The sequence below is a fragment of the Ceratotherium simum genome, chromosome 31 (genome assembly GCF_057802395.1).
Source record: "Ceratotherium simum simum isolate JZ-2026a chromosome 31, ASM5780239v1, whole genome shotgun sequence".
Classification (NCBI taxonomy): Eukaryota; Metazoa; Chordata; class Mammalia; order Perissodactyla; family Rhinocerotidae; genus Ceratotherium; species Ceratotherium simum.
The window spans coordinates 30262128-30279780 of NC_141930.1; the positions used below are offsets into that span (position 1 = coordinate 30262128).

The window sequence follows — 17653 nt, forward strand, 5'->3', positions numbered from 1 at the left end:
AGTAAAAGATGCCCCACATCAAAATATAACGTGAAAGGTAGAGAAGTTATAAATATCCAATAGAATAGGCAGCAAAGAAAGAAGAAAAAAGTAAAGAATTAGTATTAAAAAATATCATATTTTCTAAATTTCATGGTAACATATTACTAATATGTTTCTCACTTCTATGTATTCACTGGTTATTTGAGTTCAATGTGATATCTGGTATAGTTCTAGAAACTACTCTTAAAAAGAGAACTTATAAATCAACTTCAATGAGAAGATCCACAGAATTTTAATTTTAATGGTTTAATAAGGCAATTTTAATGAGGAAAGTATAAAGTAGAAATTGCTAAGGATTCTAGAAAAAGGAGAGATTTTTGTGGGGTTTTGTTTTATTTTGTTTACCAGTACTGAAATTGGAGTCTAACCAAGTGCTGCTTACCTATTCAAACAAAGCAAGTAATAATTTATGGTGGTATTCATTCTCCTATCTGTGCATATCCAAGAGAGACATCTATAGTATACGAAAGCCAAAACTTTTTTTTAGACTTTTTATATAAAAGACTGGGTTAATCAAGAAATAATTGTCAATTTAGTATTCATTTTGTATAATCAGTGCAGTTGCTTTAATACAGGGCACAAAAGAGAACAGGGCTAGACATAGGCCCAGATATCTAGTTATCTTTTTAATCTGTGTCTCTGGAGATAACCTTGGCACTCATGCCTCTTAAACTCAATCAAATTCCTGTTAGTAGTTTATACAGATTTGCACATGCTTGCCATAAATTAAATACCTTTATTGTTTCAGAGTATAAACCTAGAAATATTTTCTTATTTTTGGTATACTTTTACCAAAATTGTAAATGACAATGTCTCACATAATTTTTTAAAGTAAAACTTAATATAGCCCTCAGATTCCCTGAAGTCATCAAAAATCATACTCAGCAGCCTATATCAGACACAAAATAATAAAATCATTTTAGTAAAATAACCAAGGTGAAATAGTACTGCCATATGCTTAACAGATATCTGGTAGCTAATGCCTATGAAATAGAAACATTATTAATTACCTATTGAGTATATCTATTAAATAACTAAATGACAATAAATAATAGATGAGTTCCTCCCACTCTAGCAATAGAGAGATTAAAACGCATATTATGCACATTTAAAATACATATTATTCTATGTCTAAACAGAAAAAAACCCAAAATTTAAGTATAAATGGCAATCAATACTTCAGCATAGAACTAATATATTGAGCACAATGACTAATGAGATTAAAATATTGAGCACAACGAAGAATGAGATCAGCCATGCATGCATGGGGAATTTACAGCCTATCCTACACTCTTGGTCATCCAGAGGCCCTCTTCCTCCCCTCCATCCAAAGGATAATGCCACATTATGCAGTACTTCCTAAGAAATTATCAACCTAGATTACTGTTAACTAGCATGAATTGGCTACATGAACCTTTTTTGTTTAATAAATAAAAAGTAGATCTAAGAACCTGTGACTTTTACTGGAAAATATCAGAGAGTGCAGCATGTATGTAGTTAGAGATTTTAAAAAATACAGTCACTCAACTAACCTGCTAAGCTCAGCTGTGACACTACACGGTACCATTTAGGGAAAACTCTGCAACTACCAGTGATGTTATTTACATATATTCCATAGAATTCCTCTCCAAATCAAGAAATATTGCCATTTTGATTTTTTAACTAGGTAGTATATGCCAAAAAAAAAAGCATACCTCATCAATTTAACCAGACATGTCACTGACTGATTTGGAAAAGTCTAAAGAAAATTACCACTCCTTCCAACTATAAATATAATCAATTTCAGTTTAAAATGTTTTTAATCTCCTCATTTTCTCTTCTGTGATGAAGGAAATTGGTCATTTAAGCATGGATTTTTGTTGTTGTTGAGGTCAAAAAAATCTCAGGGCTAAAAATAAGGGCTATGTATTTAAGTGACTTACTCCTTCTGATTTCTGACCTAACATTTCCCTTGGGGTACACACGATGAGAGATCCCCGGTAATCTAGCAGGAAGCAAGTACTTTTGGACGTCATAATCTCCTGGTTTAAATGGCTCCCTTCCTGCTGCCACCACAGCTCCAGAGCTCAGGATCACGGCCTGGAGACTGGGAACCTAGAAAAAACCAGAGTTATGGTCCTTACATGAGCAACATGCAGTTTCGTTCTTTCCATATGGTAATTTTATAACTGAATCAAGTCAACAATCTCCCCAACTTGAAAGAGATAATCACCAAGCATTTGTTAGGCACCAATGTTGTATAAAAAATAACTGGAAACACCAAAGTGAGTGTGTGCGGGGGTGGGGGTAAGACCAACATCCTCACTGAGCCTCCACACTAGCTGGAGAGAGGCAGACGGGTCTTCCGTCATAACTAAAGCCATCTCTGAAAGAGACGCAGTACTGCCTCGGTCTTCCCCACCAAAGAATCCAGCTGAAGCCAAGTGTCTACCCTGAACCAGCTGAGACACGGCCTGGTGGGCACGCCAGGGCCGGGAAGGTGAGCTCTTGTGGACATGCTGTCAGCTGCAAGGGAAGCCCTCCCCAGACCCCTCAGCAGGAATCCCAGGAAAATGCTTTCTCCACCTAACAATACCACTCTCGGCCACGCCTTTTCAAGAAATATTGTCAAGATTCACTTCTGTGCCAACACAGTACATAACTCGGTGCTCACAGAAGGCAGAAACTGGGAGGGAGCGTGGGAGCAAAAGGGCACCCTCGGGGCCCAAGCCTCGGTCAGGTTCTGAGGAGAGAACCAAGACCACGCACCCAGTTGAGCGGGCGCCCTCCCGCCAGGGTGGGAAAACACACGCACGCATGCGCGCGAAGCCTTCCTTCCCGGGGGCTGTCCACGTCCCGCACGACGCGAGCCAACGCATGAGGAAGCTTGGAATGCTCACCTTCCTTCCATCCGTAGCGTACAGCTTGGTAACCGGGTGCTTCATGACCTCTGTCAGGTGCTGCAGAAAGGCCTCGAAGCTCGGGGTGACCCTCTTGTTCAGAACGACCACGCGCCTTATCTTCGGGTCGCCATTCCTGAAGACCACGAGCCTCCGCGGGGCGCGCAGCATGCCGGGAGCGGCGGCGGCAGGGGAGCGGTGCGCGTGCGCGGTGAGGGCCAGGCTGCTGTGCCAGGGCCGCGGGCGCCGGCGGGCCTTGTCCAGGTCCACCGGCTGCACCTTCCTACCATGAGAACACAGGTACGACTCGCCGTCCTCCAGCTCCTCTAGACTAGTGATGCTGTGCCTTCCTCGAGGGGTGCTGATGTTCCTCACCCCGAAAGGTAGCGGCACCTTCCTTGACAAGTTATCCAGCAAAGCATCAAATGTCTTAAAGGAACGAGGGTTGACCACCACCCTGACTCCACCAAATTGCGGGTCTCCGCTCTTGTAGAAGCTGATCTTTTTGGCTACAACAGGTTGAGTGACGCTGAAATGGCGAGGGGAAAGACCTTGACCTTCTGAAGAAGTCGGATAAATCATGGAAAAACTGGTGGAAGGAGCTTCGCTCATTTTGGCTGAGACCTGGAAAGGGAAGAAAAGTATTCCTCTCCAGAGTAACAGCACCATAAAGAATACATGATAATGCTGATGCAATCTAATTATAATTGTAGATATACGGGCTATTCCTAGGATTTCATTCATTCATTTATTTATTCATTATACGTGCTATTTTGGAAGACAATTTTAAGGGGCTTACAATAAGAAGACATAAATGGAACAGTTAGATAAGGGTATTTATAATTTAAAGATAAAAACAATCTAAAAACGCTAATAAGGGCCTAAGTCAGTAAATTATGATACACACATGCATGCAATGGAAAACTTTGCAACCATTAAACATTGCTTTATAGATCTGTATTTATTGGATAGAGAAATGATCATGACCTATTACTAAGTTGAAAAGCAGTTTGTAAAATATATATGCTATGCCATTGATTTATATGTATGCATATTTATTATACTAGCAGAAGAAAATTCCAGAAGTATATACAGCCCAGTGTTGATGGTGATTAGATGGCAGAGCTATGGATAATATTTGTGTTTTTTATACATTGCTAAATTTTGTGAATCTTTAAAATTAACAGGTATTATTGAACAATTAAAAAATAAAAGAAGCACAGATCAGGAACTATCCAATGAGAAAAATAAGGGAGTTTTGCAATTGATTTATTTAGTTCTGCATGTCCTGGCAGTCAAGGAAAGGGAGGAAACAGGAAAAGTTTATAAAGTTCAAATTGTCTGTTGGAACCAAAAGAGTTCATGTAGAGGAAAATGTTTCCTAACATTAAATTCTAGAAGGAATGTATCACATAAATCCTTAAATAAGGGCCATATTAGGATAGTGTAAGATGTTTCCATTACAGGTTGTCGAAAATGAAGGTAAATTGTCTAACGTGCCACTAATCCTACTTTGGGAAACACTGCACTAAACAAGTATTTTTTGAATGAAGGACAGCATTGCTACACACTGCTAAAATGGTGCAGTCTGGGTACTGTTCCCACTAGTGGTTCTAAAATGAAAACTTCAGGAGGGAATGTAAGAGCCACTTTCAGCTAATCACTAAGGTTTTCCTCTTCCACTTCCAATGAAGCCAGACTCTGACAGGTGAGCAGCTTGTGGAAGGGTTTATCTGGTTCTGGGCTTGTTTTTCATTTGTAGCATATTGTGGCTATTTTCTGTTGTTTTTAAATCAAAGTAATTATTAGTGTCTTTTGACAGAGTAAGAATGCCCTGCAGCCTTGAAGACAAATTGAACAAGTAAATGTGATCACTATTATGGAGATGAAAAAGGCATGTTTGTCATTATAAATCAGCTGTAAATCTGGCCCAAATCACCTACTTAAATGTTTGCAAGCTGTTACCTAAGATTCTTCATATATCTCCAATATGATTTGCAAGTCTTATTTATATATAATTTAGGAAAATGCATTCAAAGATCCACCTAGAAATTAGGTGTGTCACCCCTTCTCCCTCCCCAAGCTGTTTAAAGTAATCATAGGACTTAAGACAATAAAGGCAGCTGTAGCAGGCATGCGCATCAGGAGCTGGGGAATCCAGCTTTGCTCCAGTGGAGTCAGCAAAACCGCCACCTCTTCTCATCCTTGGCTGATAAACTGTGGTCTGACCTTGGGCGTGCTGCTTAATCTCTGTGCCCTCACCAACTATGGGAGGAATGATGAGTTCCTTCAGTATATAAATAAAAGGTTTCAGAATTCTTTGCCTCTGATTACTTTTTAGGTTGCTTTACTTATATATTTATTTGAAAATATTTTACATGAATAGTGTTTTGAGACACATTTTTCACCTAATTTTGGAAAATTATATTTATCTGTATGTAAGTACATAGTGAGGCTTTTAATTTCAGTAGTTTTCTGCCTGGATGTCACTATTTGGAGAGGTGTTGACCTGGTGGTTATGTTGAGAAGCACAGTTATGTGAGCTGATATGATAAAGGTTTTGTTTTTTTGTTTTTTGGGTTTTTTTGGCTAAAATAAGAGAAAGGAGATTTTGTGCTGGGACCAGGAGGAAGAACATGGAAGATAAGGACGTTGGAGGGAAGAGGTGGCCCCCATTGTCCCTATCCCACTGCTGCCCAGCCCCGAGCACTGGTTTTGAGCCTAGTACATGAAGAGAAGCTGAAGGTACCATGCCCTAGGAAGCTGCCGTATGCCCAGCAGTGGAGGAGCATTTGAGAAAGTACCTGCAGCAGAGGGGTTGCCAGGCACCTTGATGAAGAGGCTGTAGCAAAAATACAAGCTCATGTGGTCCTTCATATGCATGTATGGGGATCTCTGGGAACTCCTATAAGTCACTGGGGGAAGTTTTAGAGTGTTGAGATTTTGCATATATTCATGTGAGGTGTAAGAGGCTATGGTGAGGTAAGCATTGTGTGTGTATAACACAGAACCTGATGAAGATTCAGTTTTATCATTGAGTAAAAGGATCCAAGTGCATACAGTGCCCATCATCATTGGGGAAGAGAATGCAAGCCAGATTCCTTCCAGAGGAAGAGGGTCAGCTTTTGCCTTGACATAATTAATGCAGCATCTGCCAGTGCACATGAGCAAGACCAGTAATTCTTGACAGTAGAGTGCACCCTTTTGTGAAAGAGCTGCCAGCCCTCCACAGTATTTAGTTACCCTGTCTTTAATTGTGCACCTTTTTAATCAGCTTTAAAAAATAATCAAAATTTGGATGGAAATTAATGTTTCTTTACATACGTTTTAAATAAGGTTTATTCTATGCCCTCTGAAGTTGGGATAAGGTGGTAATACACTTAGGGACTATCTGGAGGACAAAGTAGCCTAAAGTGGGCTAATTCTTCTCCCAGCATGTTAGGCTGCAGGAGGAGAAGTGGAGATAAGAAGAGGTAACAAGAGGAAACTGCAGAATCTTAAGGCCCTCCACTTTCCCCATCACTGACATCCCTAGAAGTAGCAAAGGACAGGACCTGGTTAACAAACTCTTTGCCTCCAGCCCAAATTATATTGAAATTTGCTTCTAATGACTTGACAGCTTGCTACCAATACCTTCTCTTCTTCTCTGCATTCTCTTTATTGCCCAAAGTTAGACCATGGAACTATCATGAATATTTGTATTGCCTTTTAAGATAAAGCAGATTTTTTTAACACCCTTTGATTCACTAGGTTCAACCATGATTATGCTTATCTATGCCATCGTTGGTCTTAATCAGTAGTACATTTGAGTCTGTGCTGCTCAGAGCTAAATAGCTGCCTCTACCAAGAGGGCTGTACCTTCCCTCCACCACTTGCTTGACAAAACAGATGCCAGATTTACAAGATGCATGCCAATTCATAAGCATTTCTCTCCTAGACAACCTTAAATCCTTGTATATTTATGTTAAAGGAAAAAAGTTATCGTGCTACTAAAATGAAATAGTTTGACATTTTATCATTCTTCTATAAGTAATCATTTCACTAATTTATCACTTTGATATGTAATCATGTCACTAATTATATTTTAAATTTAATTTTCTACCAAGTAGTAGGAATTCAGGCAATTCAGAAAGAAGAATGAAGTAGAAAACAAAACAAGAAAATTGGTATATTCATAATGTTAATTTTGTGGCAATTCACAGATTTGATATTGCAAGAAAAATTTGTTCATTTCACAGATTATCATGAATCTATGGGGTGAAATCAGTGGGGGGGTTCAGAAAGGAAATACACCAATTATTTCTTATGGTCTTCACTGCTTTGTTGAATTACAAGCAGCTTCCTTCTTCTTCAGTGTATTGCACAGATTTCTCTGAGTAAATAGTACCTTTATGATGAGAAAAAATAATAAACTTTACTCATATTTGAATAAACTAGAATTTCTTGATTTCCTGATACTGAAGTTCCCTTCTACTTCAAAATCAGAATATGTTTATGACATAATTGGGTAAAATATAATTATTAGCAATATTTATTCTTTTTTCTAATAAAGATAGAACACAAATATGTAATCTAGATATAGAATAGAAAATAAAGTACAACTAGCTAAAAAATAGATTATTAGCAAAATAAAGATTTTGAATAGTTTTGTACTTACCAGAACTTGAAACTTCCCTTAAAAAGAAAAAGATATTTTAGGTTGTTTGAATAATTCACATAAATGTCACTGGGTGTGTAACCTGCTCATTTCGTGCAAAGAAACTAATGTCTTTGGATTTATTCTTAGCATATCCACTCAGGGATTGAGTACAGCCAATTAATTTAATCCAGGGTGATGCTAATCACCAGACAGAATTCACCTTAAGGGGACCATGGCCAGAAACAAACCAGCGCCTAGCTTGCTCTACAGTTCTGAAATCTTCCCAATTAGAGTTTCTCTTGGATTATCTTGCTTACCTAGTATCATTCTCAGGAGAAAATACTTTGCCAAATCATAAGCATTTCTCTCCCAGACAACCTTAAATCCTCATATATTTATGTTAAAGGATAAAAGTTGTTATCATGCTGCTAAAAATGAAATAGTTTGACATTTTATCATTCTTTGATAAGTAATTGAGTCATTATTTGCTCATGGTAGTCATTAAAAAAAAGACCTAAGCCTTTTTACTTTTAATTTAAGCACTCCTGCTTATTACCACATCAATGTAGTTCTAACGAAAATGGCAGTAAGTGTAAATAATTTGGCTACTCAGCATAACACAAGACAAACGAGAGGCACCGCATGATCAAGTGAAGTTATTTTATGCTTCTGCATACACAGCACTCTTCCACTGCTCTGCTTAATCATGATGGGATTCTAACGTTTCAGGACTTTGTCACACAAGAAGTCCCCACATGACACTTGCTGCCTCTAGTGGCTACCTGCAGTCTAATCTGACCTGAAGATACCTCACCTAATCGGATTTCTTACCAGCTCTAAATCACAAAAACAAGGTAAGGGTCCTTCAGAAGGAAAGAAGGGTCAGGTTCAAGCACGTGCTCCCGAATGTTGTCTCCAAACAGATCACAAGAGGAAAAAGACTATGAAATTGCACACTTTGCCTCGTAAATACTGACTTTGTAACAAATCATCTATTAAAAAGTAAAAAAGAGAAAGGAAGAAAAGGAGGGAGGTAGGGAGGGAAGAAGAGGAGGAAGGTAGGTAGGGGAGGAAGGGGTAGATAAGAGAAACTGTGTTTAACTTTGATACAAACCTCTGTTTATAATTATCACTGTCTGCACGAAGACATAGCTATTGAATCAATAAAGAAATTTATGTTGACAGGGTAGCAATAGGCATGAATGGTATCATTACCAGCACAAATTTAAATTAGAGTTAGATATAACCCTCCCTTAAATAGCTAAGGACTAATGAGACATTTTTGTTGGTTTTATCTTGAATCCTATAATCCACATCTATTCACATCCATTGGTTCTATTTCAACACTGAAGGAATTTCAACTAAAGGAATTCTTTTGGGGCATTTCAGGAAATGTAAAATTTTATACATGTGAGCCAGCACAAAAGGGCTCTCCTTTTCTCAACATCTGCCACAACACACGCTCCACTCCCACATCTCCAGTTGGGAACAGGGACCAAGTATACCTGTTGTCCAATCATGCCACCACACTGGCATCACTTGTCTCTGGCAGACGCCATTGTGGGGAGCATAAACCACTGCTTCTCGGGCTTGGACATGCGCATGAATCACCTGGGGATCTTGTTAAACTGCAGCGTCTGACTCAGTAGGTCTGGGGTGGGGCCTGAGAGTCTGTATTTCTAATAAGCTGATGCTGATGCTTCCGGCCCTGGACTACACTTCAATTAAGGAGTCTAAGAAGTGCCGGAGGCCTCTATGGCAGGATTCATTTCAGGGTTCTTCCCTGCTAATGGCTTCAATAGCGGGACCTCTGAGATGACCTGTCTATTATATATGAACTTGATAAATTCTACCTGGTCAACACTGACAGAGTAGCCAGATCACCTGGAGCCAGTGCACAGTGGTTAAGCATAAATTCTTTGAAGTCAGTCAAACCTCAGTTCAAATCCTGTCTCTTCCTTCCACTTAGCTGTGTGGTATCAGGCCATTTACTTACTTCTCTGTGTCTTTTTCTCTGGCCATAAAATGTGAGAAAAACCTACCTTATGGGCTCATTGTGAGGATTAAATATATGTTTGGCAAAGTGCCTAAATATCATAGTAAGTGTTCAATAAATAGAATTATTATTTTTGCCATGTTAATCTTCTTTTAAAACACTTCCATGACCCTCACAGCATTTAGTGAACATCCCCGCACCCTAGTATGCCACACCATTTGTGATCTGACTGCAGCTTACTTTTCCAATTTCATCTCAAGCCATGTGTTGCACTCTATAGTTTGAATTACTTCACATTTTCTTAAATGTGGCTCTGGACTTTTACATGTATTTTTTCTTTTACTTGGCATGCCTTCTCCTAGCCTAAACACCCTGCCCTCCATTATCATCCACTTTTCATTCTCTTCCTTCAATACTCAATTCATCTCAGAAAGTTTTCTTGAACCCTTGCCTTTCTACTACACCAACATACCCTCCTGAACTATACCCTCCACTATGGTCTCTTATCTATCTGTATAAATATATACTCTCGCACATTTTCATACTGCACTGCAATTGGCAGCTTCTTAGTCAATAAGTTGATTAAGTACTAGAAGTGTAACTTATTTATCAGTATTTCCAGAAACAGCTCAGTGCCTTGTACACAGCAGACACTGGATAAATATCTACTAAAAAATGATCCTCTGCTTGTGTTTAATATAGTATGTTATAGAAACATACATGCCTGAAGAACCCTGCCTCATTGTAACCGCTAGAATTTACCTCTCCAAGCAGGCCCCAGGAACCCAGGGCAGGGATCACACTATATCAGGAAGCATAATTGTTTTGTGCAGTTAATATGAAACATGTCATTTGTCTTTTCCATCCAAGCCACATGGAATTCTGTGTATGGTCCATTCTGATGAAGCTAAATTACGGGATGTTAAACCTGGATGCTCTCTACCTTGAAAACCATTCCTCATATCACAGATCTCCTGGACTTTGAAACTGGTGCCTGCCTTAGGCTGCTCGGGCTGCTATAAGAGAATACCACAAACTGGTGGCTTAAACAACAGACATTTATTTCTCACAGTTCTGGAGCCTGGGAAGTCCAAGGTCAAGGTGCCAGCCAACTTGGTTCCTGGTGAGAACCCTCTCCTTAGCTTAGGTGCTGTGGAGAAAAATAAAGTAAAGTACGAGCAGTAGTGATGGAGGTCAGGGAAGACCTCCTTGAGAAGGTTACATGTGAGAAGATATCACAAAGCGGTGAGGGAAAGACATTCGGATATCTAAGAGAAGAGTGTTCCTAGCAAAGAAAGTAAGTGCAAAGGTCCTGAGTCAAGGGTGTGTGGAAAGTATTTGAAGTATTTGGGAAAGGATAAGAAAGCCAGTATGGCTAGAGTGGTAGGGCACCAAATTATGTAGGGCCTTGTACCCGCTTGGTAAAGACTTTGACTTTAAGTGAGATGAGAAACAGAAAGAGGGTTTTAAGAAGAGGAGTAATGAACTGATTTACACTTCAAAGGATTACTTTGGATATTGTGTTAAAAACTGAAGTTAAAAATAGGGGTAGACAAGAGAGAAGATGGTGGAGTAGAAAGTACTCAGAATCTGAACACCTGGACAACAACTGTGCTGGCAGAAACTGCCTGAAGTAACTATTTAGGAACTCTGGAGTCTATTTGAATGCTTGCAGCTTCCAGGGGAGGCTTGCTGGTAAATTGTAGTTAATTTTGGTCTATTTCAGTATTTAGCATAGTAGTGGCTACCTATCTCTCATTCCCCAGCCCTTAGCAGGCAGCTGTGGGAACAATAGCCTGCATTCCTGGAGCAGCTTGTAGAGCCAGGGTGGGCGATAATGACCTTGTCCTCCAAATACTGGGGTTCTGTGTTCTGATTACTGCTTCTGATCATGGAGGTGCATACAGAGGTGGGCAGTCATTGTTGCAGCCCCCGCTGACTAAAGTGGCTAATGGGATTTAAAGGGGCAGCACCACAGGGTTTTTTTCCTTCTTTTTCCCATTTTGGGAGCAGGCATTTAAAGACTAGGATATTCGAAAACAACTGTGTATATGGGATAATTTAGAAAGTCACCTTGCATGCCCCAGGAAAGACAGCCTTAGAAAAGACCTGAAAAGGCTTTAATCTTTCATCTCAGGCTGATCTTTGGCAGAGACACTGTACAACAATGTGAAAGAAAACCCACAAACCCTGGAGAAGGGGGAGAATTTGATTTTTAGAGTTACCACATTGTAAGACTCAAATGTCTAGTTTTCAACAACAACAAAAAAATCACAAGGTGCACAAAGAAACAGGAAAATATAGCCTATTCAAAGGAACAAAATAAATCAACAGAAACTATGTCTGAGGAAGCCCCGATACCAAAGACTTTAAAACAAATATCTTAAAGATCCTCAAAGAGCTAAAGGAAAACATTAACAAAGATAGGAAATCAATGTGTGAACAAAATGAGAATATCAATAAAAAGAGAGAAAATATAAAAAGGAACTAAAAAGAAATTCTGGAGCTGAAAAACAAAATAACTGACATGAAAAGATTCACTAGAGTGGTTCAAAAACAGATTTGAGCAGACAAAAGAAAGAATCAATAGAACCTGAAGATAGGATGATTGAAATTATTGGGTCTGAGGAAGAGAAAGAAAAAAAATTGAAGAACAGTGAACAGAGCCTAAGTGACCTGTGAGACATCAAACAGACAAATACATGCATTGTGGGAGACCCATAAACAGAAGAAAGAGAAAGAGAGAAAGGAACAGAGAAATTATTTAAAGAAATAATGGCTGAAAACTTCCCAAATTTGATGAAAGACATGAAACTATAAATTCAAGAAACTCAATGAGCTCCATGTAAGATAAACTCAAAGAGACCCCCACCAAGATACATAAGCAAAGTCAAAAGCCAAAGACAAAAAAGAAAATTTTGAAAGCAACAAGAGAGAAGCAATTTTTCACATACAAAGGATCCCCAGTAAGATTACTAGCCGATTTCTCATCAGGAACCTTGGAGGCCAGAGAGCAGTGGGTGATATATTCAAAGTGCTGAAAGAAAAAAACTCAGCTGAGATTTCTATATCCAGCAAAACTATACTTCAAAAATGAAGGAAAAATTAAGACATTCCCAGATAAATAGAAATTCAGGGAGTTTTTACCACTAAACCTGCCTTGCAAGAATTGCTAAAAGGAATCCTTTGAGTTGAAATGAAAGGACAGTAGACAGTAACTCAAATCAGTATGAAGAAGTAAAGATCTCAGTAAAGGTAAATACCTTTAGGTAAAGGTAAATGGACCATTTATAAAAACTAGTACTGTAATTTTGGTTTGTCTACTTTTTATTTTCTACATAATTTGAAATAAAAATGTATAAAAACAATTATTAATCAATGTCACTGGGCACCCAATGTATAAAAAATTAATTTGTGATATCAATAACAGAAAGCGGAAAACAGAACTGTGGAGGAACAGAGATTTTGTATGCTATGGACATTAAATTGGTATAAATTCAAATTAGACTGTTAAAAAGAAATACAGGTAGAGCAGTTAGAAGAGTGTTCTAATAATCTAGCTAGAGGTGAGGATGACTCAGGCCTACATGGCTGCTGTGGAGGTGGTGGGAATGGTCAGATTATGAGCATTTTCACTGTGGTACTGACAGCATTTGCTGATGGATTAGACGTAGATTCAATATAGATTGGCTGTGAGGGATGAGAGCAAAAGAATTGTCTAGGATGACTAAGATTTTTGTCCAGTGCAACAGAAAGAGTGAAATTGCTAATTACTCAGATGGAGAAGACCTCAGAAGTAGCAGTCGAGAGGGTGGGAGATGGTGGTGAATATCATCTCAAAAAGCACATCAGACATCCAAGTGGAAATATTAAGTAGGATTTACGTATACCAGGAGTTCAAGCTGATGGTATAAATTTGGGAGTCGTTGACATACTACTGATGGTATTTAAAGCCTGGATGAGTCTGGATGAGAACTTCTAATAAGTGAGTGTAAATGGAGAAGAGAATGATCCACTGTAACAGCCCACGGCACTTCAAAGTATAACAGACACAGAGATTGAGAGGACCCCGCAAAGGAGTTGGTGAGGAAAAGGTGCATCAAGAGAGTGGTGTCCGGGGAGCCAAGGGAAAATGAGTGTTTCAAAAAGGAGGTAGTGATGAGCTGTGTCAAATGGTATTTATATGTCAAGTAAGAGAAGTACTGAGAAGGAGGCATGGGCTTGTGGAGTTTATCAGTAACCTTGACAAAAGCTGTTTTGGTGGAACAGAGGGTAAAAAGCCTCCCTGGGATCGGAGAAAGAGAAAACTGGAAGGAGGGGAATTGGAGCCAGAATGTGGAGATATATATATATATTTTTTTTTTTTTTTGCTAGTTATGGTTTGCTTGTTTTTCCTATTCAGTGTGAGATATAGTACGGTGTGTGTGTACACACTGATAGAATGATCTGGTCAAAAGAGAAGATTTAATGCTGCAGGTAAGAGAGGGAAGAATTGCTTGAGCAGTGTTCTTGGGTGGATAACAGGGACATGGGATCTAATGCATGAGGGAGGTGCGGATCTTAGCAGGCATTACAGAGAAGATCATCCCTAGGAATAGAAAGGGATGCAGAGAGGCAGCTGGAGGTAGCCTTCCCTTCTGAGCACTCATCTGTTCTCAGCAACATCAGATGAGAGGCCGTTCACTGAGGGTGCGAGTGAGGAGGAGGAAGAAGTGCCGTGAATCTGAGAAGAGAGGAGGAGGTATGGAACAGTCACTCAGTGGTGTGGAAGAGTGACAGGACAGAGAGGTGTCGTGGCCTTGCAGGCTGCACTGAGGCCCTGCTGCAGGTTTGGGGTCACAAATGTGAAATAACACCAAGCAGCATGCAGTACAGGCTGGCTCCCACTGCACAGCACTGATCTGCTATGACATGACAGAATGGGACCATTTCTTGGTCGATACCCTTGATTTTCCCTGACATCTATCCATCACAGCTACTGCCTGGACCCAGCTCTGCTGAACTTGGCATTCCCAGCACCAACTACAGAGCCTTCCCCACACCTCAGCATGCCTGTCTGCAACCTAGGATCCTTTGAAACCAAACAAAAGAGCCTGATCTATGCCCTGTGCTAGATCCTGCAGGTATGACGATAGACAAGAGAGACCCAGCTCCTGTCCTCATGGTGCTTAGGGCCTAACAGGGAGACAAACTCAGCCCAAATATGCTTTACTACCCAGAATATAGTATGGAATGCTACTTGGACGGAAGAGATAACTGGCAAAGGTTTGAGTATACGCAGATTGTTGTTGTCATGGTATTTGTTATTAGGATAGTAATTATATTTAAAACTTTCTAATTTTCACTAGATTCCCTCTATTTTTTTAATCATTTTTAACAGTATTTTCCTGTTCTGGACATTTCATATAAATGGAATCATTGTCAGTATATATGCAAAACCATCTCATACTATTCTTCCAGCCAAGTCATTTAATTTTTAGTTCGCCAAGCACAAATAACTCCCTAGGATGAAAACAGAGGACACAAACGGTTCCTACATGCTTCTGTACATTGAACATTCCACCATGATCATCTGTATTTTTAAACAGCTTTACTGAGGTATAATTTACTTGCCATAAAATTAGCCCATTTAAAGTCGATGATGCAGTGATTTTTTAGAATATTTACAGTTATACCACCATCACCATAATCTAATTTTAGAACATTTAGAACATTCTAATCTTAGAACACCCCAGAAACTTTGTTCCTATCCCACCACCCCCACACCAGTCCTAGACAATCAGGAATCTGCTTTCTAGCTGTATGGATTTGCCTGTTCTGGACATTTCACATAAATTTCATATAAATGGAAACAATAGGTGGTCTTTTGTGACTAGCTTCTTTTATCTTAGCGTAGTTTTTGAGGTTCATCCATGTTGTATCATGTATCAGTACTTCATTCTCTGTTATTGCCAAATAGAAATCCATTTTATGGATGTTTAAATTTTGTTTTGTTTTATTTATTCACTCACCAGTTGAAGGGCATTTGGTTTGTTTCCAGTTTGGGGTTCTTGTGGATGATACTTCTATGAAAGTTTGTGTACAAGTGTTCGGTGGGATCATTTCTTTTCAAAAGAAAAAAATTACACGTATCCACATGTTGAAAATACTTTTGATTTTCTTTCTATTTACCTTGCTTTCTTATGATAGGATTTCAAAGCTTGATTTTTTTTTATAGTGAAGAGGATATATCTTTGATAAACCCCATTACTTGCCTCTTTTGTCATTATGCCAGTTATTTGTAGGTCGTGCAAATCAGTATTCCTACCTTATAAAGCAGAGTGGCAAAACAAAATAGTCAGATAAGTTGATAAGAATTTATACTCCAACAAACATGGAGTAGACTACTTCTTATTCCTCTTGCTAAGTACAACTACAAACCTTGGACATTATATACAAAACAAATACTCTAAAAGAGGCAGAGAAGGAGGCAGAAGGGCTAAGGATCTTAGGGCCCAAGTAATGACACAACAATGCATTGCCTGGGTTTTCTTTTTGCCTCATGCATCCCAAACTGGAAACAAGAGAAGCCAGCAACCCAGAAACACCAATGGGAGCAGATGAAAAATGCCCCAACAGAAGCCAGCTCTCTCTAGCCAAAGGTCCAAGAAAGGGGCAATCCAGTAAGGCAGAAACAAGAACAGCCTCCTCCAGTCCAATATCACAGGGGAAAAAAAAAAAAACAGCCCAACCCACTGCCATCTTCCTTGGGAAGCCTTAACTTCTACCCTTGCCCAACTGCAATGTGGCATCTGTCCCTTCTCATGCTGGGATGATAGCAGTGAAGACCAAGTAGGGAACTTGCACTTCTGTCCCTACCTAGCAATAAAGAAGCCACTGCTCCCATACCTGCTGGTGTCAGAGGAGGCCCAAAAGAAAGCATGAGTTTTCACTACCATCCAGCAGTAATGAGGCCACCCCCACCTCACATTGTCAGTGAGACCACGCAGGAAGCCTGAAATCCCACCTCCATCCAGAAGTAATGAGGTCCCCCTTCCCCGGGTGTCAAATGAGGCAGTGTGGGGAACCTGGACTTCCACCCACACCTGGCAGTAAAGAAGAGTGTTCCCTTTTCCCTACCAGCAAAGCGTCAGAGGACGTCTGCTAAAACACAACTTGTAACAGGATCTGGAGTCTCATAATATAGTACCCAAAATGTCCAGGATATAATTTTTAAAAATCATGCCAAGAACCAGGAAAAACTCAACTTGACTGGCAAAAGACGATCAATAAATGCCAACACCAACATGACACAGAAGTTGGAATTATCTGACAATGATTTTAAAGCAGCCATCATAAAAATACTTCAACAAGCAATTACACACTTGAAACAAATGAAAAATAGAAAACCTTGGCAAAGAAATAGAAGATATAAAGAAGAACCAAATGGCAATCTTAGGACTGAAAATATGTAACAACCAAAATTTAAGAACCCAGTGGCTGGTCTCAGCAGCATAATGAAGAAGACAGAAGACAGAATCAATGCACTTGAAGATAGAACAATAGAAATTACCCAATATGAACAACAGAGAAAAAAATTAATTAAAAAAAAATGAACAGAACCTCAGGGACCTCTAGGACTATAACAAAAGGGCTGACATTTGAGTCATCAGAGTTGCAGAAGGAAAAGAGAAAGCAGATAGGGCTGAAAAACCATTCCCAGAAATAATGGCTGAAAATTTCCCAAATTTTGCAAAAGACAAACTACAGATTCAAGAAGCTGATTGAAACCCAAAGACAATAAACTCAAAGGAAGTCACACCAAGACACATCTTAATCAAACTCGAGAAAACTAAAGACAAAAAATTCTGAAAGCAGTCAGAGAGAAATGACACATTACCTATAAGGGAAAAACAATTTGAATGATGGCAGATTTCTCATCAGAAACCACAGAGGCCAGAAGGAAGTTGCAACCATTTTTTGTGTGCTAAAATAAAAGAGCTGTCAACCAGGGTTCTATATCCTTGAGGAATGAAGAGTAACCAAGACATGCTCAGATGAAGGAAAGCTAAGAGAATTTGTCACCAGCAGACTTACTCTAAAAGAATTGATAAAGAA

At 39.3% G+C, this 17653-nt stretch overlaps 1 protein-coding gene across 1 annotated transcript in view; it reads right to left on the reverse strand.

Moving 5' to 3' along the window:
- RP1 (RP1 axonemal microtubule associated) overlaps nucleotides 1-3533 on the reverse strand; it is a 280695-nt gene extending 277162 nt beyond the window's left edge. The window contains exons 1-2 of the mRNA XM_014791537.2: nucleotides 2922-3533; nucleotides 1965-2136 (exon numbers count right to left, since the gene is read on the reverse strand). Of these exons, the coding sequence (XP_014647023.2) occupies nucleotides 1965-2136; nucleotides 2922-3533 (784 nt within the window). The remainder of the gene's footprint in view (nucleotides 1-1964; nucleotides 2137-2921) is intronic.
- Nucleotides 3534-17653: the final 14120 nt, after the last annotated feature.